Below are 27,612 nucleotides of genomic sequence, written 5' to 3'. Positions count from 1 at the left end.
TTAAAATCGCTGATAAAAATTGTTATAAAAAATATATTACTTTATAATTTATTAATTCTTGTATGAATTATGATTTGTAAAAAAAATAAGACCTCTTAAAACAATCACCAAATCAGGTGACCGAAGAAACTGAAGAAAATCTGAAGACTATATAGCAGTTGAAATTCTTATTAATATTTATTTAAAAATTGGAATGGATTTGAAATCTTTCAAACTGACTACTACTCTAAAATGGAATTTTTGTTGAAAAAAAGTTCATTGACCTTCAAATTTCCAAAAATTTTTTCTTTTGGCACTAAATAATTTTTTTGGTTTATAAAATTTCTTTAAGAGTAGATCTTTTTTTACATATCTTAAACACACACATATTCCTAACAGCAAAGTTAGGCAGTTTACTATAACATACGTGCTATAACGGTTGCATAAGTAAGAAAAAAAATTTAACATGGATTTTTATACAAATAACTAAAAGTGTGTTTTATTAATTATTATGACTACTGATATTGATTCCATGCTACGAAAATGATTCACTAGAATTCCAGATGATATTTCATTTTTGTAAAAGCTTGCCGTTCATTTTGAAAAAAATATAAGCAGTGTTGATTTAAATCACTGAAGGAACCATTATTGTTTCAAGGCTCGCCAGTATTTAAAATTAATTGGCTTTAGAAGGTTCGTATAGTCCTTTAAATTGGGAGGGAATATAATTTAAAGACATTCTAGAATTAATAGATATGCTGTTGCTTGGAACTTTATCGATATAAATTCGATTTAAATAAAACCTTGATAGATTTGTACGAGCTTAAATTACGAATCGAATGCTGATTAAAACACTGGACGATCAGTTGTGCTTCCCTAAGAAATTTAGTTTTGTTGGAACAAGAGATATAACTACAATTTAAATAGGAGGATCTAAAGACCCAAAGGATAGGTTCCTTGCAAACTGATATCTAAACATTTCAAAGAGGTGTTAGTCCGAACAAAGGGTAATCAGGAAATATTACTTATGCATTTATGTTATAATAATATGGTCTCAAGAATTTCATTAATAATGATATTTTAATTCACGAAATAAAAACCGTGGCTATTTGCTTACGAAAATATTTAATTATTGAAATAAATGAAGTCGTTGAGGATTAAGGGGTTAGAAATGGGTTATTTTTGTAAATATTATCGATTTAACTATTTAGAAAATTTACTAAGTAACTATTCGAAAAAAACAGTAACAAATTTTTATAAAATATTTTTAAAAAAATTTCGAAACAGACGTAAATTATTTTTGGCTAGATACTATTAATACGATTTATAGAGAGATTCAAAATTAATTTCTAAATAACAAAATTATTTTACAATAATTATTTCTAAGAAATTCGATCAAAATTATTAATTATATAATAATGATCTGGGATTCGATACTAGAAAAAAACATACCCCGAAATCTGTTAATAGAATTAGATAATGCTTGAAGGGAAGATTGCCATTCATATAAACGAGCTTTTTGTCAAAAAAAAGTTATTTCGCATTTTGTCTCGAATTTGTGCAAGATTCAAAGTTTTATATTTTGCTTAGTTCTCAACAATTTTATTTTGTCTCGTCTCGAAAGTGTAGGTAAATATAATCCTACTGTCTTGAGGTTGTCTTTAAATTTTGAAAAGCTTTAAAACATTTTAAATTTGAATGGATGGGCAAAATTGTAAAAAAGAAAGAAATCATTAAAATGTTTTCTGAAATATTTTGGGTAAATTTCAGTCTCTTGATTTTACCCAAAAAATCGAAATCATTTTGTGCTAATTGCAAATAATTGTATGGGTAGTTTTGAAAAGAAGAGACTAAGGGAAGCAATATCGATCAACGATGGTCATTACTCCCAATTTTTTCTAATAAATTACATCGATTTCATCCCGGTTTGTATGAATTTCATCGCTCTGTCACGGATTTAAATTTCTCTAATCAAAAACTTACTCTGGAAGTTTTATCCAAATCTGAGATTCTGATAATTACTGCTTATTAATATCAGAAAAAGTATTCAGGTAGATTTTTTGAAAGTGAAATCTTTCTTTAAGCATTATCTCAGACTATTTAGAGGTGAGGGTAATATTTTCTGTAATCGGATCCCGAAAAATATAAAAAAAGACTTAATATTAAAACATATTCAGACTTTTTGACTCGATTAATATTACCGTACCAAATAAAGATACGTTCACGCTAAGAAAGATTTAGAGAGATACAAATTGTTAAATTTTATTAGGAAATGAATTCATAATGAACGTATTCAAAAATATTTGAACGATAAATTTTTAAACCTAAAAACTTTATAGGTGCAAGGATTTGTGTGTCAATTTATTTAATTTTTTTTTAAATTTATTTATACAAAAAAATTAACGTTTTGCTTTGTCTTTTTTTTGTGATTTTATTCTCCTTTGTACGTTTTGGATAATAATGCTAAAAATGCCAAAAATCTAAACAAACATATTAATCCCAATAAACTGATTATGTCCCATGGTAAATGTTGCTAAAAAATAAAATAAAAATTGATTATTTAAATGAATAAATAGATTGTTAATTTTATACGTGAGAAAATGATTGAATGTTAAAAGAAAATAATCAAATTGTTTACGTACTTTTTGTTCTTATAGAATTCTGACGTAAGTCCCACTACTTATGTCTTTTCAGATTCCTTTTCAGGTTTAAGTACGAGAGCTGATAACGTTCGTTTCGAGGGGTAATCTTAGGTAGGAGGACGTGCGCTAGTAAAGCAACCGAATTTTTGCCTTGTCCTAATAAACAACTAAATCATATAAAATTACCTTCATTCGAAAATGATTTATTTTAATTATAAGAATAATGTCAGGTGAGGTGTTGATTTTTGGGAATACACTTGCAGTAACGCAGTAAGCGCAATCAATTTCAGAATCTAGACGTAGGGAATGGTAGGCCAAACGGGTTAGCAGTCATACGCTTCTGTATCAAGCATTAGCGGTTTGTACGCGTGCGTGGTCTACTTTAAGTCTAGCTCTAACTAGTTTTACTCAGCTATGCTTGTTCGCGAGAATTGTTTATAAATACAGAAGTTTTAAATAACAGTTTTATTTTCTATTTATATAGTTTCGCCGAAAGTCGTTAGAATTGCCGAATTGTTCGCATAATCGTTTTATTTTAGTTTATAAGTTTGAAATTAGATAAAAATTTTGCCAGCTCTTTCTACCTTTTTTGAGGTAATTTAGATTTCATAAAAGACAATGCTCTCGACTACAACAGGTAGCCTGCTCTCGACCACAACAGGTAGCCTGCTCTCGATCACAACAGGCTACTTTCCTCTACCTCATCTTTACCGAATTTCGATAAGAAAAGTTGTCTTGAAATCAACTTTTTCGTGACGTTTTTATGCTTTTATGTTATTTATATCAAATTATTTGATTATGCAACATTCAATCATATTCTCAACAATTTAAAAAATATATTTTACCTCTTCAAAATTATACATTTGTAAGACAACATGACCACTTTGAGGACAACTGTAATTTGATCGTGTACAATCAATCTCATTTATTCCTTCCCATTGATTAATTAATAATGCTTCATTACCATATCGGAACCATGACAGGTATGATAACCATTTAAAATAGAATGGCACTGATCTGCAAAAAAAATTGATTGATTATTATAATTAAATAATTCAAATGCTTGCAGTATAAATTACTTTGTGGGTGAGGCACAGCAAAAAACTTTATTGGATTTATTATTAAAAGTATTAAAAAAAAAAAGAAAGAAAATTTAAAATAAACAAGAGAAAACAAACAATTGACTGAGTTAATTGTCGAAATACCATGTTTGTTCTATCTCTAACGGTTTACCAGATAGGTCCTATGCAGCAAAGACCCAAATGACCTTATGACTCCTTAGAAAAATTCGAAAAAATCGTAAAAAAATATTTGTTTCGGAATTTGATGAAACTCAGTTTGTAAGGTAATTTTGACCCAAGAAATTCAAAAATCGAGTTTATTTGGCGATTGGCCGAGTAATTTTCGAAAAAAACGATATTTCAGATCGATTTCCGGTATTATCTCGAGAATTAGTCGGCCAATCGTTAAATGAAACCGATTTTTGTATTTTTTGGGTCAAAATTACCTTATATACAGAGTTTTATCGAAATTGGAGACGATAAATTTGTATCGATTTTTTGCAATTTTTTCAAGGGGTACCCCTCAGAAAAATTCGAAAAAATCGTAAGAAATTATTTGTTTCGGAATTTGATGAAACTCAGTTTATAAGGTAATTTTGACCCAAGAAATTCAAATATTGTGTTTATTTGGCGATTGGCCGAGAAATTTTCGAAAAAAAACGATAGTTCGGATAGATTTCCGGTATTATCTCGAGAATTATTCGCCCAATCGTTAAATGAAACCGATTTTTGTATTTTTTGGGTCAAAATTACCTTATATACAGAGTTTTATCGAAATTGGAGACGATAAATTTGTATCGATTTTTTGCAATTTTTTCAAGGGGTACCCTTAGTTGTCTATTCAAAAATAAGACTAGCAATGCCACAGGTCTTTTTTTATGTGCAATAAACTTTTAATTAAACAACCTGTATACATTTAAGCCATATTTTACTATAAATATTATTATTACAAATAAGTCAGGGTGAATTATAAAATGTAATTTGAGAACATGTAAGGTGAATGTCAGCGTGTGCCAGAAATATACAATATCATTCTTTATACTAACTGAAAGAAGCAGTAAAAAATATAAAAAATATTTATTGTTAAATCTGCAAAATATTAAATTAAGGGTTCTATACCAATAATTGTAAGAAGCAAAACAAAAACACGAGGACTAAACCTTGAATTTTGAGCTCCCAAGTTCTTTCATTCCTTCTTTATGCGTCTTTTTGTTGATGTCATTACATGCAGAGGTGAAATTTTGCACCCGGAGGCAGTTTAAAAAATTTTGTATAAGATTTAAACAGTATAGGTATCTACACTTATTGCGAAACTTAAAATCAAAATTTGACAGATAGTACTTATTAAATAATTAATTCATTTTATGGTTAACAAAGTGATAAGATCTTGTCAAATTAAAATTTTTAGTAGCAATTTAATTTTATCACGAATATCAATCAATACATAGTATAAAACAAAGTCGCTTCCCGCTGCCTGTCCCTATGTCCCTATGCATAAAACTCCACAACAGATTTTGATGCGGTTTGTTTTCTAATAGATAGAGTGATTCAAAAGGAAGATTTTTATGTATAATACATGCATAATACAGCAGAGTAACATTGATAAATTTTGTAGGTTAAACGAAATGGTGAACAAAAGGAGGGTAAGTGACTGCATATGAAGTGAAGTTCAAGGGCAATAATCTTTGTATTTAAAATTGAAGTTGCCTTAGAATAGAACAGATCAAGCATAGATAATAGATTTTTTTAATCTGTTATTTAAAATGGCCAAAAAGCAAAATGAAGTCATAATCGAGAAACAAAATCATTTTTCAACCAAAAGTTGATTTTCAGGCTCGGTCTCTTGTATTCAAGCCTTAGTCTAATGGTTTTCGATAAAATATTGTTCAAATTCGTAATCATAAGAGAAGTATTTTAATTAATTTTACCAAACGGAATCCTGAAATAAAACCAGTAGCCATCGATATAATCGATACAACACATATACACTATTAAATAATATTAAATCATATTATAAGTATTAACTTACCCGGTGTTAAGGAAGAAGCCACCAAATAACATAAATGGAATAATTACAGGCGGTCCAATAGATAATGCCATCGAAACACCGGAACTAATGCAGGAAATTAAGTATCCTGTTGAGTATAAAACAAAAAAAATGTCAAAAATAGATAAAAATTACTTATTTTGTCTATTATTCAAAAATGTAATATAATCATGTTGGTTTGATATGTCTTTTAAAAGTGTTGATAGATTCTAACAAAAATCTATTAAATGCACTAGGGATGACTGGACTTTCATATAATAAAGGTGATATTTTTGGTAAAATTATATCCGGAAACGATATAATTTTAATACAGGTAGGGAATATAGAAACTCGTTACTCTTGTCCATAATGCACTAAATTACAGCATGTTATTTTTTTATTTAAATAGGTTCAGTATCACGTACTGAATGTAAATGAAAACATTGGACATCCTACTTCAGTTAAGAACGTTCCCAAGGAAGGACCAAAAATCACGGTTTCTTGGGATCATCTTTAAATCATGTATAATGAATTCTCATTTTAAAAATGAAATGATGTTAAAGTTTGTATCTTTGATAAGCAAACGCTATATTGGTGTATTTTTAAAGGGATGTTTTATTATGTCACAACGGTAACTTTCCTATTATTAATTTAGAAAACTAATAATTTATTAGTTAAAAACAAGACGAATATATTCCTATAAAGAAAATCTAACAAGCGGAACTCATTTTTTTATAAAATACATTTAGAGTGATGAAATCAAATTTTTTGCATTTTTTTGTTATTTCTTGTTTCGAAAACTATGAATATATCGCAAATTTCTTCTCTTAATTTTTGTGTAGTTTTCCCAAATTCTAACAGAATCATAATGCTCTTTAGAACATTATAAACTTTATTTTGAGTGTCATTGACATTATTAAGGTCTTTATTAACTTATATATCGGATATAACGACTAATTGTCGTTGGAATTAGCAATAATGGTTTCAATCTAAAAATGTACATTTCGCTTATATAGATTATCGATTATAACTAACAAAATTGTTCGTCTCTTCAATGTTAAAGATGATAATAGTTGCGTCACAAAATTATTCTTATTTTCGCGAGCTAATGAAGAAATAATTTAACATGAAATTTTTTTTTCAATTAGGAAGAAAAAACGATGATAGAAATGATAAATTATGTTTTGAAATAAAACATGCACTTATTTCTAAATTAATTTCACTAGTACTTTATATGCTTCACTAAATAAGTGATTGATATCAATCATGATAAGAATCTCTAATTCTAATACCAAAAGAATCTTAAAAAAAAAAACGATACAAGGGGACGCATAAGTTACTGCACAGTAAAATATCACTATCTATGGGTACAAAAAAAGTTTATTTAGCTGGTTACAATGAATTTAGAATACAAAAAATAAAAAGCTCATAATTCTTTATTGCTTAATTAGCCAGTGCTGGGGACAAAAAACGCTCTTCTTCGTCAGACCAACCGCAACAACATCGTGCTAGAATTCACATTTTATCTTTAAGGGCGTTCTCAAAAAATTTCTTAGACTCATCTTTGAATAGTGTATATACATTCTCATTAATGCCCTTTAAAAGCAGGTAAATTTTTTCAATATCTCTTACATTAATTTGGAAAACTAGTATTAATTAGGAAAAATCATGACAAATATTCTCCTGTAAACAAAATTATAACAAGCGGTACTCTTTTTTCCATAAAATACATTTAAAGTGATGAAATGAATGACATTAGTAAGTAACCGTTTCCCAACCAAATAACAAAAACTAAATTTCCCCAATGAAATAGAATTAAACCTCTCCCGCCATATCTATTCGACATCAATAACAGGTATACCTTATTTTTTGCACACCGTGCAATAAAATAGTTGATAAATATTAAGGTACGATACAAGTTAGCATAAAGAAAATCAATGGGGGTATAACAAAGACACAAATACTTTTTATAATCGTATACCTACTTATGCAGAATTCTGTATTAAACAAAAGTTATGTTATATAATCTAACAATTTTTATTTTAAAAATTAAATATTTTTCCGTCTCAAATAAATTTTTATTTTTTAATTAATTTATTAAAATATATGAATAGATATAAAAATATAAACTTGTATTTGTAGAAACTTATCCAACCAGCTTATGGCTTGAATTTTGAATATCAAACTGTTTTATAGGCCAGCAGGTAACGATGAAAAAAAATCTTCCTTCCATTCTTTTGTTTAATATTTGTGCTATTATTTATAATAATTTAATATTATAATTCAAAAATATTTTTTTGAAATTTTAGCGAATTCATTTTGTCACGACAATTTTTGGTTATTCCCAAACTAGGTATTGAAAATGTGCCAAAGTATTTTACAGTAGTAAAAAAAGTGATTTTGTTGCACATTCGAAATTATTAAATATAATTACTGTGATGGATGTGAGGATTAAGATATAATCGCAAACTGGTAAGCGCTAAATACGTAATTACTTATTTCTGGAAGCTTACTTATCGTGAGAGAAAAAAAAGTTTAAATTTAAAAATGTTATTTAAAAAATTACAACTTTTACTTGAAATATTTTTTCTTGAGTATAACCACGAGATATTTCGTATGAGAGCGAATTGGTAAATCAGTGTTTCTAAAGTTTTGCTAATTTGACCATTTACTACCAGACTATGCATCAATAAAAAATCAACTGATTTATTACAATAGATTGAAACCACCTATTAGACAAAGTCTATAATAATCTATCTACTTTTATTGATAAATAGAATGGATTTTTGAATTAATTAATAATAAAAAATTTGGTATTTTAAATCTCTCATAATTAAATGAGTAGCGATATGCGACTTAACAACACCATAAATTTTTTAAAACAATAAAAATGGTTGAAAAAAATTGTTATGTAAAATAAGCGGTATATTTGTCAAAATATTTTGATTTAAAAATTTAGATAAATAATTTGAATCAGGAATTTATTAATACAGAAAAGTTCTTTGAATTTTTGTGTGTTTTTAAGACGATGACATCGACTTAATTGAGCATTTTTAAGTCGAGGAAAGTGTCCCCCCGAATAATTGTGATAACGGAAGGATTTCGTTCTTAAAGTTAGTAAATTTATCGAGCGATAACCCAAATACGGTTTTATTTTTTGGTACTACTCGGTAGAATCATTCTATCCTCATTCCGACACAGTGTTAAGTATTATATTACTTCAAAAATGCCAAAAATTCAAAAAATTTTATTTTAATTCTACGTTTAAGAACAAATAACCCTAAAACCACATTAACTATCCAAAACTTAGCTATCAAAAACAACTAGCTATTGAATTCTCAGTGGATGAAATTCGATCCTTTCAACATGCGTGTTGATAATCAGATAAAACCTTTTAGAATAAAAATAAATAAATAGAATAAAATATTTTTTTTTTAACTTAATACGCATGTAAAATTATTGAGTAACTTTTTCTGCTTATTCTAATGTGGAATAGATTTTAATGGTTTGATATGAAATACGAATATATGTGGGTTTCTATAAAAAAACCTTGAGCAGCAGAGCACCACCACAAAAGTCATATTTCTCCTTCATTTGGTACTTATTATTTAATGCTTGCTATTCAAATGGGATTTTTATTTTTTCGTGTAAATATTTACATAAAAGGGCTAGAAGAGGGCCGGAGGGTTGACGCCAGCACTCGCGTTATAAGCATTTGGCTCACGTTCGATTTAAAACAAAAATAACTTTTATTTTCAACTGTGTACTTTCTATTAATGTACTTTCGTTAGTTAAATATAAGTCGTACTCAGTAAATTAAAAAAACTGGTGATAGAAACATGGAAAAATTAGTTAAAATGAATTGAACTACTTAGATTATTTCATTGCTCTAATATTTTCACTCAAACTATTTTTAATTAGCTAGTGCACTAAAAAATAAATTTATATAAAATTATGTAGAGGTTATGATTTACAATATTTTCTCTAATATTTTCAATCTCAAACATCATTCTCTAATCACGTAATCAAACTATCTTTAATTAGCTAGTGCATTAAAAAATAAATTTATATAAAATTATGTAGAGGTTATGATTTACAAAGTTAACCTTTACATTTTTAACGCTCAAATTCAATTTAGGGAGATGTAGAAATGTGTACCAATATAAAAAAAGGAAGGGCATGGGAATTAGCTAATTCCGTCAATAGGTACTAGCTCCTTGACACAAACTCAGCCTCCATACAGAGTTTTAACTTTCAATCTCAATTTATCGAGGCTGGATAGACGTGCAGAATCATAAAAACCTCGATAAAAGTGCTTCTTCCCTCGGCAATTCCAGTCAAAATAGCTGAAAAAACTCTCTACTTTATATGTACAACTTAACAAGCCGTATTTCAGCTTGTTTTAACTAAAGGAAGAAACCGAAATTTGCAGTGTTCTAAATGTTATAAGACAAATTTATAACGCACCCCAATATTTCTCCGTTGCCGTTCGAAACAGTGTATAAGTGTCTATTTTTGGGGAAAATATGCTTAATAACCACATTGAGGTGTAAATATTATTTCTTCTTTTTCCAATAAAATGTCAATAAAAAATACTCTTGATTTATTTTTATCAATAAATAATTAATAAGAAAAAATAATATTTATTTCTGTGTTCTTATATTCTTTGGTTTTGTGGTATTTAGGTAAAAGATACTTCCATAAATAGATTGATATATTAAGAGGCTGATTGAATTTCTTTACCATTTCTTTTATTGATTTTTAATTTATTTGAAATGACGCAATAATTAATAATTTTTATGTCAATAATTTTTTCTCTCAATTGTTCACCAAATGTGATTTATATAAATACAATTTTTTTTTTCAGAACAAAAATTTCAGATTTTATTGTAAAAAGTAGTGTATTTCAATCAATTTTTACGCAAGAATGCTGAATGAAAAATAAAAATGCGTAAAATCAATTAAAAATTTGTCGTTTGAAACTTTTTTCCCATTTAACACATAGTTTTCATGTTTATTCGGTTGGAACTAAAGCTACCCCATTTCATCTCTTTGAAGAATAGAGCACACCTTCGTTATCGTTAGACAATTTATTAAACACATTGTACTCGATTTCCTTGAAATTCTAAAGTATATTAAGACATCTTGGAGTTTGACCTGCTTTATTATGAAATATACTGTCATATAATAGACTAGAATACTAGATTATAAATGCGCTAATAAAAAGTTTGCTTTAAATTTTATGTTAAATTATGTGAATGGAATTTAATCTCCATTATTTCTAGTTAAAGACATATCAATCCCAAATAATGAAATAGTACAAGAATTAAAAAATGGCAAAGATTGTTTACTTACCAAATGAAATAGCAACATTTGCAACCAGTGCAACAATAATTGCTGTAATAAATACTCGTGGTTGTTCTGGATTCAAACCAATCATATAATAGCAGATAAATGCGAATATCATTGGAATGGCAAGGAATACAGGTGCTTCAGCTAATGTTTTACATAAAAAGTATATATCCGTTCGATACATACCATTTCGATTTTCACGTAAGAACACTGGTAATTCGTTACAGAATACCTGAAACAAAATAAAATAATTGAAATTACTAAAAGATTAAGAATAAGATAATTGGATGTAAAAACACAACATGATTCCAAGCCAAGGAAACAACCCTGACAGAACAGTTTGCTACATTAGCTTGGCAGACACCGACTCCAAAAATAACAATAATTTTACTACATTATATTATCGTTATTTTTTTTATCTTTTTAGTGCATATTAATTTGGTTTGGAAAAGTTTTTTTCTTGAAGTCGGTTTTCTTTTTGTTAAAAGCTTTTTTTATTTTGTGATTTTTAGTGAATCTGAAGTATAATAACTAATTTGTCACTAAAAAAGAATCATCGAAATCGGTTGGCGTGATATTGAGTTATTCGCCCTCTTTTCGTGCATACTTAATGGAAATTTAAGACTTTTATGATTTTCTCATGGAAACCGTTGTCACAACTGGACCAAAATGAAATAGGACCATATGGGAAGCACCAGCTTTCAAATAGATAAAGAATCATATAAATCTGTTTAACCATTCGAAAGTACTGAGGTAACAAACATTAAAAAAAATACATTCGAATTGAGAACCTCCTTTTTTTGTTTCAAGTCGGTTAAAAATCGGTATATGGATTTAAAAAAATATTCAAAGAAACTTTTTCTAATAGTTTTTTTTTTCGATATCTTTTACCATCTCTGACGCTAGGCTGAGTTTAAAGGTTTCAGTTAAGTATTTTTTTAAATGTGATCTATCACCCTGTATTTCTGTGCAAAATTTCAAATCGATATTCCTCTCAATAACGAAAATATGAGGGTGTCTTCATTTTAAATGCGACACACTGTATATTCTTAGCCCTGATTAATGATTTTTTGGCAGCCTTGGTCAATTTCTAAGTATTAGCATAAAAACCTCGCCGTTTTGTTGGTACCCTTCCCACAATCATTAATTTATGTATCTATATTCAATTAGTGTTAAAAATTTTGCATTATTATTTTTGCATTAAATTTTTGCTATCAAAAACCAATGAGTGTATAATATTAAGAGATAATAATAATTATTGCAAAAACAAATTACATAAGTTCTATAACAACTCGTAATAAAACTTATTTCAGTTCATTAAATAATCTGTACCTATATCAATTTATTATATTCTTTACTTACAATATGCAAATTTAAAAAAAGTATCAATTCATTTGCATATTATAATAAATAACTTATTTTTAGTTATATTTGTTTTGTTTTAAACGTTATATTTTTATAATATAATGAATAATTATAATAATTTGCATAGATTTATTCTAGATGAGGAGATTGTCGCGCGAAAGTTGTGAAATTTTTTTTGCGTTTTTCTTAATATTCAACTTTTTTTTATGAATACAACGTGTTCTGTTATTGACTGCAGAAACCGAAAATAAGCTCATCAAGAGCAACAAAAAACTCTTTTTCTAATTTGGATCTGAGGCCTAATTTGGGAGATACGGATATGGAAAAAATTGATACATTTGTTCATTCATTAACTTTCATTCGATAACCAGTATCCAATGATAATCAATAGATATTAGTAAGTTTCACTTCAATATCTTTCAAAATTAATCCAAAATTAGTGTAATTACATTCCCGTTTTTTCTGAAAATTGTTCGAAGTTTGTGTGTGATCTACAAAAATTTTTATGAACTTTAGCAATGTCTTCCAGTTGCAGTTGTGTAAAAATAAGGCCCAACTTCAATACGATTGCATTTCAAGGTTTATGAAAATTGTTTCAAATTAAAGTGTGGTTAAGAAAATCAATTTTTATGAATTTTGATGGATTTTTTGGGTAATACAAAATAAATTAATTTTTTTATTATGTTAACAAAACCAGATTTTGATTTTACGGATTATTTACCTAGTTTAATTTGATTCATTATGTAAAATCAATCAAAAAATTTGAAAAAAGGTAACCTTAGTGGAATTATATTCCTGGTTTGTTAAAAACGATTTCAATTTGGATCTAAAGCATAAAAATCAATTTTTTTTTTGTTTTTTGATGACGTCACTAAGTACAAAAGGTTTTATTGAATCTAAATATAGCTTTCGAAAATTTTCGAATATCATTCCCATTATCTCCTAGTTTATACTTTATACATTTAAAAAAAAAATAATATTTACAATTGCAAAATAATGGCTGTATAGTTTTTTTTTCTTCTTTTAAAAAATAATATAATAGGTTTAGTATATTTTACATTTAATTAAGAACAACATATAATATTTTATAATGTCTCAATAAAAACTTTCAATATTTTCAATACTTAAGGTAGTTTGACTATTATATAGCTACTATTTGTGACTGACAACAGTTGTCATTGTACATAATACTTAGACGTAGTGTATATACATATATTCAATACACAAACACATACAACTACATATATATGTAAGAAAGAATTTTTGGTGACTTCAAGTTGTGCATTATTTAAAAAATGTCTTTTGGTTTATCTAATTTTCTACTAAAAATGCTTTTAAGATATTACACAAAATTAAGTTAAGCCCTTTTCTATAGTTTATCTGCCCGTTGCATATTAATTACGAGTCCTTTATTTATAAATATCTCACTTTACAATCGATGGAAAAAATTCATTTTTTTTTTAATAATTTTCACTATATTTTAATTTTATCAAATTCTAGAAAAAATGTTTTTATGGACAAACTACCATAAGTATATTAAAACCTGCACCATGTGTTAGTAATTTTCCATAAAATACAACATTGATTTTTATTACCTATAATATCAAATCATTATGCAATAATCTTTATACATTGTAAATTATATCGTGTCTTGTGTGATATTATTTCTTAGAAATACAAATCGTCATCGTTCAAGTTATTGATTTTGTCTAATTTTGATTGCAACTTGTAAGCTTGAATAATAAATGTTCAAAATTAAAAAATCGCACTTATATTCAAATAAAATATAAAAATTCAAAGTAATCCAATGAAATTTGAAAATTCCAAATAATATCAGTATCCAAAAGGCAGTGCAAAAGGAGAGATATACAAATGAATGTTGCAACAGTACTAAATTTATCTTTAACAAGGAAGTAAAAATATATTTATTTGCCAACGTGGCTTTCGGTAACTTATTTTTAGTAGAATTTTATGAACAGCCAATAAGCTACTTTTATGCAGTTTATATAAATGAGCCCTGTTGTGCACATATTTCAGTATTTTGAGTTATTTCTAAATATGTATTTGTTTCCATCGGTATTGAAAAATAAATTTCGTTAAATTTTTGTACAGCAAGAAATCCAAATATTTGAAATTTTTGAAGTCAAATTCATAAGAAAAATTTGCTTTTTATTTTATTTTCGGATAATTTTTTATTTTCAAGATACTAGTTCTTTTTAAGTACTTTTACAGCAGGTGACCGACTTATTTTTGAAAACTCGAGAAGATTTGAATTTATTTTTTCTTATTTTATGTACCATTATTATTTTGTTATTTTATGATCTATTGATAGTTAAAATATTTTTGGTAAGAAACATATCGTTCCCTACACCCTCTTTCTTATTAGACACTGTGGGAAACTGGTCAGAGCCCCACCATTCACGGGGACCCCAAATCTTTAAGCTACTACCAAAGGACTTCAAGATTGTGAGTAAAAGTAGTATATGAAGGTGTTCGTATCATAATAAAAAGTTGCCTCGACCCCAAAAAGACCTCCGTGAATATTTTACAGCACAAGGGCTCCGTGAGCCTAAAATGTCCAGGACTCCGAAAATATTAAAAATGGCCCTAAGCACACACCTTATTTTTGTTTTTATTTTAGAAAAAAATTTTATTTTGACAAATTATTTTTTAAGTTTTAATCAATTTCCTTTAAGTTACAAGTGGGAGGATCCTCCCAATGTTAAAATATCAATTACACTTTGACTCAAAGCAACATTCTTTAATATGTTAATTTTGAAAAAAAAATTTAATTGAATATTTGATTCATCTTGTGGTAAATTAATAATTTTTAATTTAATATTTTAATCATCTTATGATAAATTAATGGGTGTATAAATCTTCTGACACCCAATCATTTGTCAAAATGATTTTTATATATATGTGTCATATAATGTCGTAGAATTAGTAACAGTTTTAAAAAGACGTGTTTACGAGTTTTAATTTTGTTTTAATATTTAATATAAAAAAAATATTATTTTATCTAAAACTAGTTTATGATTTAATCATATAAAAACGTTTTTAAATGTAAGTACATACTAAGTGTAATTAAAATTTATGTTAGAAGTTGCATAGAGCATACATAACAACTTGTCATACATTCAGATAAGAATTATAAATTGTATTTTATTATAAAAAAAAATTGAAGAGCGTAGTCTGAAATACTATTCAACCTCTATATATTGGTTATCCGGTCAAATTAATTCAAAAAATAGGAGTGAAGGTATCCAGCTCAAAATTGGTAGGATTAATCAAAACACCATCATAAAGAAATCTAAAAAGCCTCATCGATCGGATTAAATGAAATCTAAAAAGCCTCATTTCCACGATTTTCAATAAAATGGTAAGTTTTATCATAAAATTACAGACGAAAATCGTGGATCAGATAATTAAATATAAAAAATGTCTAAATATATTTTTTCCTAAGAACCACCGTTTCTGAGATATAACGATTAAAAACACAGATTCAGTACTTATTCCCAATCAAACTTTTGTTTAAGTCGTTTTTTGATTAGTTAACTACAAAACGAGCTTTTAGGATTAGCCATTATAGATTAAAATAGTACACACTGTATCAATTTTTTTTAGAATTAGCAAGATTTTTCATTGCAGCAATTCACATGATACTGAGCAATTATACTTTTTAACCGACTTCAAACAAACAAGGAGGAAGTTATCAATTCGATAGCTGGTGTTTCCCGTATGGCCCCATTTCATTTTGGTATAGTTCTGACAACGGTATCCGTGGAAATTAAGTATGCACGGCAAGAAGACGAATAACTCAATATCATGCCAACCGATTTCGATGATTCTTTTTTAGTGACAAATTAGTTAGTGTACTTCAAGATTCACTAAAAATCACAAAATAAAAAAAAATTTTAACAAAAAGAAAACCGACTTCAAAAGAAAAACTTTTCCAAAACAAATTATTATGCACTAAAAAGTAAAAAAATAACGATAATATAATGTAGTTAAAATAACAATAATAAAATTTTTCTTTTGAAGTCGGTTTTCTTTTTGTTAAAATTTTTGTTTATTGAATACTTGTTTTCATGATTGTTCTTGTATATGGAGGAAAAAAATCTTTTTAGTTCTTTAAAATCGCACAAAGTATATAAATATATATAAACTAATTAAGCCGTGGGACATAAAATTCCTATTTCAAATCTTCATACGGATAATTAATAATAGATAATTAAAATTGTCCTAGAAATAATTTCCAAGGAACTTAATTTTATATACACATAATTTATTAGCTTTCCACTAGTGGGAAGTTATCATATATCATATGGAAAGAACATATTGTGTAGACATAAGTTTGAAAGTTATATTTTTTTCTATTTAAGTAATGGCTCGTGGCCAACAATTATGAGTATATCGTCAAAATGTGCTTAAAAGAGACCAGCCAAAGATGACGTGTAAAAATTGGAGGTTTTGAGGAGATACGAAAGACAAAAATTGAAATATTATGGTAAAATGTAAACAAATTTACTTAGAAAATTTCTAGGAAATTTTGATCATACAAAAATAGATCTTTTTCCTGAGAGAAATACAGCCAATTAAAATTTAGATTCAAGTGATGCTTAAATAACTGTACAAATACATATAATTTGTTTATAAATTATCGAAAATAAATTAAATTATTAATGACCGTGTAAGTTCAATAGAATCAAACCTGATTAAAGGAGGGCGGCAGGCATGCTGAACGCCTGAGCCTGGCAGTGTATCACGACTATTGTAGGAGCTGTCACAGTGGTGAGGAGAAAGAGACAATGTCTCATCTTCTCTGTCACTGCCTAGCTCTTGCCATGAGGAGATGGACTTACTTGAGCCAGCCTATCTTTGACGACCTCTCCGACCTGGAGTCCGTCGACGTCAAAGCTCTCCTGTTGTTCTTAAACAGCACCAAATGGTTCATGGATATCACAACGGACCCTATGGTCTAAGTGTGTTCCACCCCAGGACAGCCACTCTAACCTAAGATATTCAGAGATTTTCGGCTCGGATTATTTTTCCTTGTACATAAATTCATATCATTGCGACTGACGACTATATCAACGATTCAATAAAAAAACAAAGCTTTAAAATTATAATTATATAATATAACATAGTGTTTTATCAAAGGATTGGGGTAGGGGGCCGAGCTTATTCATCCCCCGGGACCATATTTCAAGTATGAATCATGAATTCAGGTCGAAATATTTGATTTTTATAGAATTTAAAAACTAACTACTTTTACGATTAACAAGCACCTAATGTTAAATTTTTGCGAATTTCAGTAAAATAATCAATTTAACATTATTTATTCTGAAAGTCTAAGCCGCCAAGTAGGTATTACAAATTATTGCATTTTTTATTAAATAATCAGAAAAGGGGACATCCGGTAACTACACAAACTGAAAGTGATTGACAATATGTCAGAATACTATTTATTTTTAAATAGAAAATTTGAACTCGTAAAAAGGTAAAATAATGGTCTAATCATTATCATATAAAAATATGATATTTTTTAACTGGCAAAGAAGACAGGGTCGGACTATAGGGTAGGTAAAAAGGAGCGTCTTACTTCTCGTTTAAGAGCACTCGTCTGGGTCCTTAGGTAAATTTACCTGGATTAAAAAAAGGGATGAGTGTATGGAAATAGAACTAAATAGATAAACAAATTTTTAGGTAAAGGGCTCCCGTCGGGGCAATGAGGTAGATTTATGAAGCAAACTTTGTTCAAGTAGTTCCCTTTGAAGATGAAGAGAGATTTACGAAGAGAAAAAAGGCGACAGTATCATCCATGACGTAGAACCGGAAAAACCTAAGTCCGTCCCTGTAAACTAAGTAACATATTGTAGACGTCATCAAGAATACCTCTGCCATGCGATTATAAATGAAATTTAATATCTTTAACTGTTATGAACTTAATAAAATATATTCAATTACATAATAATAATAATTATTATTTATTATTTACGGCAAACTTTATATAAGGTCATTCACAGGTATTTTAAATACAAATTAATAGGAAATTCTTTTATTTATTTATTTTTTTTAAAATAAATTCATTTAATTTTTAAAAAACTAAAAAAAAAAATATTAATTTTTTTATTTAAATTTTAATAAGCAGTTGGGGTTATACAACTCTTGGAAATTAGATCAACAGTTTTCTGTTTAAGTTACAGGTCCTCCCGTACTTAACATTGAAAGGTTCAATGAATTAAAAACGGGTATACAATCGTTCGAAAGAACACAATTGCCAGCTTAATAGAATTATTCCCGTATAAAAAGAATTCGACTCTTTATTTTACTAAAGCACCAACTTATAAGAATTTTTCTTTCGATTAAATGCAATAATGACATATTTTTACGTCACATTTCCTCCGAAAGCTAAGGATTTTCGAAAAAATATTGTGATCAAAAATTGTCTGTTTTTTACGAGGAACACCTTTCTAAAAGTGTTATTCTATCTGTTACTTTTTAGGATCTTAATGGGCTATTAAGGAAACCCGAAGAACTAAGTGCAATCTGATGTTAGAACATGATGCCTCCATCAAACTTTGCAACTTTGTTTAAGTTATCTTTTGATAAAATACAAAACAAGATATTCAGATGCATAGATTAAAGTAACCCAACGCTATATATGTTAGAGTGTCATAAAAATCGAAGGGCTTAAAATATTTTGACCAAAAACGAACATTATATTCTATTATTTTTGAAAATTATGCCTGATATCTTACAAATTTTAATCTTGTGGACTGAACTTGAAGAGAAACTTTACCCTGCTAATACAATGTGCACAAAAATGAAATTAGCAATTACTCATTTTTTTGGAAAGTAAACAATATTACCAGATGATAAACAAGTTGTGATTTCGATTTTCGTAGTGAATAAAATAACTTTCTATTAAAATAACAAAATTTATCATAATAATAACATATTCATAATCAGATTTTAAAAGTTTTTGTTTGGTAAACAAATGCCCGTGAGATTTAAAAGATGAATTAATTAAATTTTAGTTGTTTTTATTTCTCATAAATTTTAAAGATTATCGATGTTGAAATCGTATGAGATTACTGGGTTACCCAGTTCATTGATAAATATTATCTGATTTTACTATTCAAGTATTTATCGCCAATAAATAAAAATCGTTTTTGAAAATTCTTAATTTTTAATAAATAATTAATTTATAAGGAGAATATTGAAATTACCAAATTCAAAGAAAGGGCTATTTTATGGATCAAGGGCGTCGCCAGCCGATGGCAAAGAGGGAATTTAGTAGAATTTTATTTTTTTAAAGCAAGTGGGTGCTTTGAACCATTTTTGTGAATCTCTAGAGCAGCCATGAGCAAACGTGGCTTAGAGAAGACACTCATACGTCTGTATCTAAAATACGAGTAAGACAATGACAACCTAACCAGTGACAACCAAAAATACGAGTAAAACAGAGAGACAACATTTTTTTCTACCTCTCTCTATCTCATTACTATAAGAGAAACTGAGATAGGTAGACAAGTCGTATATCCGTCTCGCTTCCTCCTCGATGAGCAATGCCGTCTTGGATAAAGGGACATACAATAAAGTTTATGGCACCCAATAAAGTTATAACAATGATGGCTTTGACTTAAAATAACTCGTCCATGGCTGCTCTAGAGGGAGGCAGCTGCCAATATCTGCTTTCCTTGGTGCCGCTGGTGATGTTATGCATGATTTGTATCAATGTAAATGAGGATGTAATTAGTAATGTTTAATAAAAGTCAATAATAAAATGTTTACTTACACTTATAACCGAAAACACATTCTGGAACGTCATGTTTGTTAAAAATAAGAAAATAGCACCATTTATATTCATAACACCATCTTGATTTAATACCTGTCCAAAGTATATTAAACCAATTAAAAAGGACACTAGCTGTAAAAAAAAAAAAACAAATTAAAAATTATATTAATTTAAAAAAAATAATCGGTCCGAAACATCGGACAAGAGTTTGTTATATTATAAAATTGATATATTATTCCGCGGACGGAATTAGTATCGCCTTAACCAACTGAGCTAACAGGGGGACCTCGAGCGAATCAAATTTATATTACATTAATAACATCAAAGTTTTTGAGAAACTAAAAGAAGTGTGGTATAAAAAATTATTTCAAATATTAAGTCCAACTTACAACTGATTGCAATAATCTAACTTTAATTAAAATTGGCTCTTTGATAACACTAATCCATGACCGCCAAAGTACAGCCCGAAATTGTCGTATCCAATTCGCTTTATATGGGCTACGTCGTTCCGTCATCGATTCCATAACAGTTTGACCACCAAAACGATATTGATTATTTGCTGCTTCTGCAGCTTCGAGTGTAACTCGTTGCCCTAAATCTGATGTTTGATAATTATCACAAATCATATCAATGGTTTGACGGCATGAATCTTCACGATTTGGAACGACAGCTAACAGTTGGACATAATAATCGGCAGGATTATATGTAATTGGGCACGTAGCACCCAGGCTGTAAAAAATACAATAAATATAACAACTAACATAGTTGGTTTAAGTAAACTGTAAGTACAGGATGTCTGTCTTTTTTAAGTTGGCATATGTTTGAAACTCGATAAATAAATTTAATTGTGGAAAATGCTTCAAACGAAAAATGTTAGTTTCAAGGACATACATCTTATACTGGTATCGAAGTTTTCAGGTTCAATTAAAAGCTTACTCTGATTCATTTCTGACAAACATTAAATGACCGCTTTAAATAAGAAGTTGCTCTTTATAAATACACAAATATTTGTTTGTTTGGAACATTTATTTGTAAAACAAATAGTTTAGACAAGAATTGATAGCAAAACTCTAGCTTTTTCTGCGTTTGTTCATTCAATTTGAACAAAAATGGTCTTTATAGAAAAACAAACTACTTGTTTTGGATTTATTGTAAAAATTTGTTTCGAAGAGCGCCTAGATTTTGCAGATACAATTATATGAATTAATAATTTTGATACGAAAAACAGTTTTGGGTAAAATTTGTCAGTATCAACTTTCTAATTTAAAATATTCACCTTTCGATTACCAGCTATGCAGTAGACTGACCTTTTCATTGAGCTTGAAAACCTTGGTCAAGATTAATGTCTGCGCAAAATGTGCGCCTACACACCCAACATTTAACAAATAATCGATAGCAACAACAATAACTTACTTGGAAAAGAAATTATACGCTTCAGATGGTTTTCCTAAAAATGCTACACGTCCTTCGGCCATTAATAACAATTTATCAAACATAGAATATAACTCCGAAGATGGTTGATGAATTGTGCAAACAACAGTTTTACCAGATTGTGCTAATGTTTTTAAAACTTGTACAACATTTTGTGCCATAAATGAATCTAAACCTGATGTGGGTTCATCACAAAACATTAATGGTGGATTCGTTAATACTTCAGCAGCGAATGATAGACGTTTCATTTCACCACCAGAAATTCCACGCAAACGTCCCGGGATACCAATTGTTGTATTTTGACATTTTAATAAGGCTAACTGAAATTAGGTCAAATACAAAAAATCATTTAGTAGAACGATTGGGAAATCTTATTCGACTTTCGAGCAAGGAAATGTGATTATTTGCAATCAGAGATGTGTTGCAAGTAAATTAACCGATTAATTTTGTTTTTAATATTGAAATCAACTTCAATCTGTTTTCCAGCTTTAAATTAACGAATATCTGTTTTTTTTTTTTTTTTTTTTTTTTTTTGTAATTCTATATGCATAAAAAAGAATAAATAAATCCCACAATCGTCAAATCCCACAATATTGAGAAAAATTGTAATTTTCAGTGTCAGACAACGCACATCCATCTCCTATTTTATCCCTCGTGTTGGAAAAAGTGTTGATGTTGTAGGTTTCTTCATAACTTATCTTCTAATTAGAATAACAAAAAATTATGTGCAGACTGACAAATTATGTGCAACGCAAGACAAATCGCAAATACAAAGAGAACTCGATAAACAATTATTCTTGCAATATACATAAAAATTGGAAAAAGGATGAAGTTTACCTCTGATAATACTTCGTTCACTCGTTGCATACGTTGTTTATATGGTATATTTCGATCCATACGAACTAAGGCCTAGAAAGAAAAGAAAACGAAAAATACATAAACCTTTTGTCAACTAAACAAATATTTTTTAAATTTAAACTTATATATGTTACATTCAAATTCTGTATTGGATGATAGCGAATTTCACTATAAAAAAATTTGAGTTATTAATGGGTTGGATTAGTTTCTTTGCCCTAGAAAAAATAGTCGCTAAAAATTCAAAAATTTTTATGTTGCTTTAACTCGACAGTTTTAATAACTTGAAAAAAAAGTTTTACTGAGAAAAATATTTCAAATGAAAAAGAATTAAGTAAGTTGTTCCTTTTAAAAATACATCTTTTTTGGATTAAATAATTTTTCCATAAACAGAATATATTTGGCTCGATATGCTAAAGAGTTTTCAAGAACACGAAAATAAGATTAAAAGACATAGGTGTAAATATGCGTAAACAAATAAATAAAAAAACGGAAAATAAAAATTTATTAAAATGCAAATTGTTTAATGATTTTAATGAATTCTTTTAACGGATCATTAAAATATCTTCATTATCACCCAAACATTCGCACTAATCAATAACTGATACAATCATGTTTTCAATTCCCAAGCGATTTTAATAATTTAATAAAGATCCAAAGATCCAGTAATAGATATATTTGTTAAAAATCTCAAGGGATTATTTTATCACTTTTTGTATATTTCTACTATTTATCTTCTTCTCCTTGGGGACTATAATTTTAAATAATTTTAGAAAATAAGTATTGACTCTTAGCAGGGTATTTTCCGTTAGATTTTAAAAACCCGCAAGCGTTCTTTTTTTCAAAACATATGCGAGACAAGTTTTTTTAAATTTATTTTTGAATTTCTCAACAAAAACAAAATTTAGCAATTATTGGATGTCCGATTAATATTGCAAAAATACTTAAGGGGGGATTCTTTACACAAAAATAAAGAAAAAATTTCATATAAAGCTATTTTCCATTAAAAGCTCTTTAGTGATAGTTAAGGCAGTCTAGTCTCATTTGGTATATCTGATTCGAAAAGAACTTTTGTCTAAGAATTTTGGAGCCGATCAGTTAATTTTTTTCTGCATGTTCTGAAATTTCATATGAAAGTTTTATTTGAAATATCTCAAGAAATTTTACGTTAAATGTGTATTACTTAAAATAAAAAAATTTTCGAACTTACTTGAAAAACTAAATGTTCCTTAACCGTAAGCGTTCCAATAAATAAGTCATCTTGTTGTACATATGCAGACATACTACGCAATGATGTATTATTTATAGGAATACCATTAATGCACCTGGTTCCACTGACAATGACACTCGCCGGCGAGCAAAATGTTAATGTATTTAATAAAGTAGTTTTACCAGCACCAGATGAGCCCATAATTGCTAATAATTCACCAGGTCGAGCTATTCCATGAACTGAAACAAAAATAAGATAAATTGTAAATTGTAAAAGAAAAAATTCTTGCGAAAATTAACAAATTATGATTTCTTATTAGTGTTTATAGAATTATAGCGTATTTATAGGAAATTGTGCTGTCGGAAATACTTCACAAAAAATGAGGTTTTGATAACTTTTGCAAGAAATTCCAAACTTGAAGACCCAACGCACTGATTGTTGGAAAAAGGTTTTCTATAGAGACTTAAATTTGTTCAAAGAGTAATTTTGACAGGGATTAGGCTAATATGTTATTACAGGGTAGTCTAACGAGCTCCAGACTTCTGACTCGAGATAGTTAATGAAGTTGCAGAGAAAAACAGCTTAGTTCTTTAAGAATGAATAAAATAAAAACAAGTCGTGAAAACGATGAAAAGGATGCGAGCTAAGTAAAAAAAAACTCTTTTCAGTCACTCATGTATTTCAGCCATTTTTGCGTTATTTTCTTTTGGCGAAGGCTCGAATTACCTATGTAAGAAAATGGCCAACGATGTTGTCAGAAAATAGCTAAGCAATGGTCGTTAGTCTAAACGTAGCTTTAGCCTTACCCCTACTTATGCATTCTTTTGTCCTTCAATTTCAAGTGATAAATTTTTTGTGCGTAACCCTAATTTTTATAAATAAAATACTGCTCATGTTACTCACTGATAATGTAGATTTATATTTGTGAAAGAATTCTTAAAATCGGTCCAGTAGTTTTTGAGCTTATCCATTACAAACAAAAAAACAATTCCTTTTTATAATATAAGTGTAAATAAGTAACATATAAACTACTGCAAATGGTTTTTGCATACAATACATGCAACGATTTTTACAACGATAAAATATTGATGATTTTAATCTTCTAAATCGGAGTCACTTCAATAAATCTCGAGCCACTTTTATATTACCTTGTTTTCATGGCTATTTAATTGCTAAAATTATTATTTAATAATGATTTTATAAAACGGCACAGAAAAACCAGTTGAAAATTGAAAGTATTCTTTCTTATATGTGTACTGATGTGGAGAAACTTCGGTAATCTTTGAATGGCTCGAGATAAGGGATTGCAATTTTCATTAGTTCAATGTGACTATAATATCTATCTTTTAAAGATACCTCGTTTAAAACCATTTACCTATTTCTTGATGGGGGCCCAAGGGCAATGATAAACGGGTCATTTCAGGGACAGAGATGCATGACTCGTCTTTTCCAAAATAAAGTAAACCTAGGTTATTGAAATAAATAACATGATACACGATATAAAATTATTTCGATTTATTTCGAGTATAGTAGTATTTATTTCCATATCTGTGCCTCAACTCGAAAAATCACCCTCGACAGTAAACCTATTTGAAAAACCGGTAGCAGTTCGAAGTAACTCGAAATTTTATTATATTATTCAGAAACGTTTTGTGCTTTCGACATCAGATAGAGAGCGAGCCTTTAAGATAATTGTTTACAAATGAAGTAAAAAAATAGCGAAGGTGAATTAAATTTTAGCGTTAAGTGCAATAATCTATCAATCATCGCTTCATACACTTTAATTGAAATATAATTTGCAATAGGAAGCTATAAAACAATCAAATAATACTTATACACTTAACTTATGACATAATGTCTGAAATGGTGCTGATTGTTTTAAAATTAAATCATCTATCTAATTAACAATGTATGTTAGTAGTTAATTAGTAAATAATTATTTTAATAATTAATAATATTTATGGAAAAAATTACTTTATTTATTATTATTATTATCTATTAAATTTTACCTCCATATACAAAGTAATGTTTTATTTTGTTTATTATTGTTTTGGAGCAGTATAAAAAGTACGCTTGTAGGCCGTTTCTCTTGTCAATTCTAGTAATTTGTTTCATGGGAAAAAGTTATTCGCAGTGTGGAATGACTTCTAATATAGGGAAAATTGGTTTTTAACCCCCGAACTAAAAAATGGGGATTGAAGTTTGACCGCTTTGTGTGTGTGTGTGTCTGTGTTTGTCTGTCTGTGGCATCGTAGCGCCTGAACCGATTTTAATTTTTTTTGGTTTTATTTGAAAGGGTATTTAACGGAGAGTGTTCTTACCTATGTTTCAAGTGCTCAGGTTTCCGTACCTGAAAAAACTAAAAAATTGGGGATGATTTTCAAAATCGATTCAGTTTAGAAAAGGCATGACATAATAACAAATAATAACTATGGAAATGAAAGGTGAAATAAACCTGGTTCAATTCATTTCGAAAAGTGAAATAGTAAAATAATTAGGTAATTTAAAACAATAATTCAAAGAACAAAGTCAAATCAAATATTTCGATTTCAATTAAAATATTTCCAAAAATTTGTTCCAAAAAATGATAAGCTCTCTAAGTATCCTTTTCATTTCATCTGATGTCCTTGATCATCACTTTGATAATGATTGAAGAAGGAGTGTTATAAGTTTAAAGTGTTTATCTGTGCGTCTGTGTGTTTCTCAGTAACATCGTAGCCCCTAAACGGTCGAACCGAATCGGTTGAGGACATTTTATAGCAATGTTTCCAAAAATCGGTTTACAAGGAATGTATCGCATTTGTCGGAGATTTTTTAAATTATGTAAATTTCACTTGTTTCCCATATTTAGTGATGTGCTAGAGAAATTTTGAGCTCAGATTCGGCTTATAAATTATATCACAGTATTATTTATTATCTCTATTGTGGAAGGGAAAGAGAACTTATTTGTTGAAAATATTTTAATAAAAAATTTATATTTTTTACTCTTCCGTCCATATTCTTATCTTTCATATTTTTATCAGATCAAATTCTCGACTATAAACGACTATAAATTTATACATGTTCAGAGGACTTAAGTTTGAGGTTTATAAATTGGAAAGTACTTTAACTTGAGATTTAGAGGAAACAGTTTGAGATTTTTGATAAAATTATGTATTTTTACGAATCTATAAGTTAGATATACTCTTGTGTATAGAAGTCATGTGAGTGTTTAACATCATATATTTAATACTAGTAAGTACTTAGCAGTTATTACATAGTAAGTATATAATAAATAATTATCGTAAATTAAAATCTTTTACATTAAAAATTTTATATTTATAAACATAATTTGTATAATAGACCAACATTTAGCCCAAAAAATGGGTCGAAAACTCTGATACTAGCACCATTCACTTCAATACTTGGGATTCCTCCAAATAACAATTTTAGCATACTAATAACTTTCGTTTACGTTTACTTCGAAATATAATGAAAATAATAATCATTTTCTGTTTTGTATTGTCATAAATAGCGATTAAATTTAAGAAAAAGTATTTGAAATTATTATATTTCGAAGTTTATGTGAATGCAAATTATAAGAGTGGACTAAAATGTTGATGGAAGCAATCACTGCAACAATTTTCCGTAGGTTCGAAACATTAAATACATTTAGAATTCTTTGAAACTTTGATATATTTTTGAATTATCCTAAAATTTATTTATGACAAACCAAACAACACACGTCAATCCACGAAAAAGAACATATAAGCGATGTCAAGAATTATCGAATCGAGAAATCTTGCATCGCGGACCATGTTCTAAATACAGAACACCAAATTCTACGTGCCAAGTTAATTAAACTGTTAAAAGACTCTGAACTGGGATAAAGGTCCTATATCTGACTC

At 28.3% G+C, this 27,612-nt stretch overlaps 1 protein-coding gene across 1 annotated transcript in view; it reads right to left on the bottom strand.

Annotated features, from left to right (window-relative positions):
• Positions 1-1,286: 1,286 nt before the first annotated feature.
• Positions 1,287-27,612, bottom strand: part of LOC123295058 (protein white) — a 68,079-nt gene continuing 41,753 nt past the window's right edge. Inside the window, exons 3-11 of the mRNA XM_044876267.1 lie at positions 23,726-23,964; positions 22,498-22,569; positions 21,643-21,980; positions 20,619-20,958; positions 20,230-20,361; positions 11,064-11,292; positions 5,712-5,817; positions 3,467-3,638; positions 1,287-2,512 (exon numbers count right to left, since the gene is read on the bottom strand). Of these exons, the coding sequence (XP_044732202.1) occupies positions 2,411-2,512; positions 3,467-3,638; positions 5,712-5,817; positions 11,064-11,292; positions 20,230-20,361; positions 20,619-20,958; positions 21,643-21,980; positions 22,498-22,569; positions 23,726-23,964 (1,730 nt within the window). The 3' untranslated portion in view covers positions 1,287-2,410. The remainder of the gene's footprint in view (positions 2,513-3,466; positions 3,639-5,711; positions 5,818-11,063; positions 11,293-20,229; positions 20,362-20,618; positions 20,959-21,642; positions 21,981-22,497; positions 22,570-23,725; positions 23,965-27,612) is intronic.

Source organism: Chrysoperla carnea, chromosome 3, assembly GCF_905475395.1.
Source record: "Chrysoperla carnea chromosome 3, inChrCarn1.1, whole genome shotgun sequence".
NCBI classification, from domain to species: domain Eukaryota; kingdom Metazoa; phylum Arthropoda; class Insecta; order Neuroptera; family Chrysopidae; genus Chrysoperla; species Chrysoperla carnea.
The sequence above is the reverse complement of the archived record's forward strand: the minus strand, read 5'-3'. Positions and strand labels throughout refer to the sequence as shown.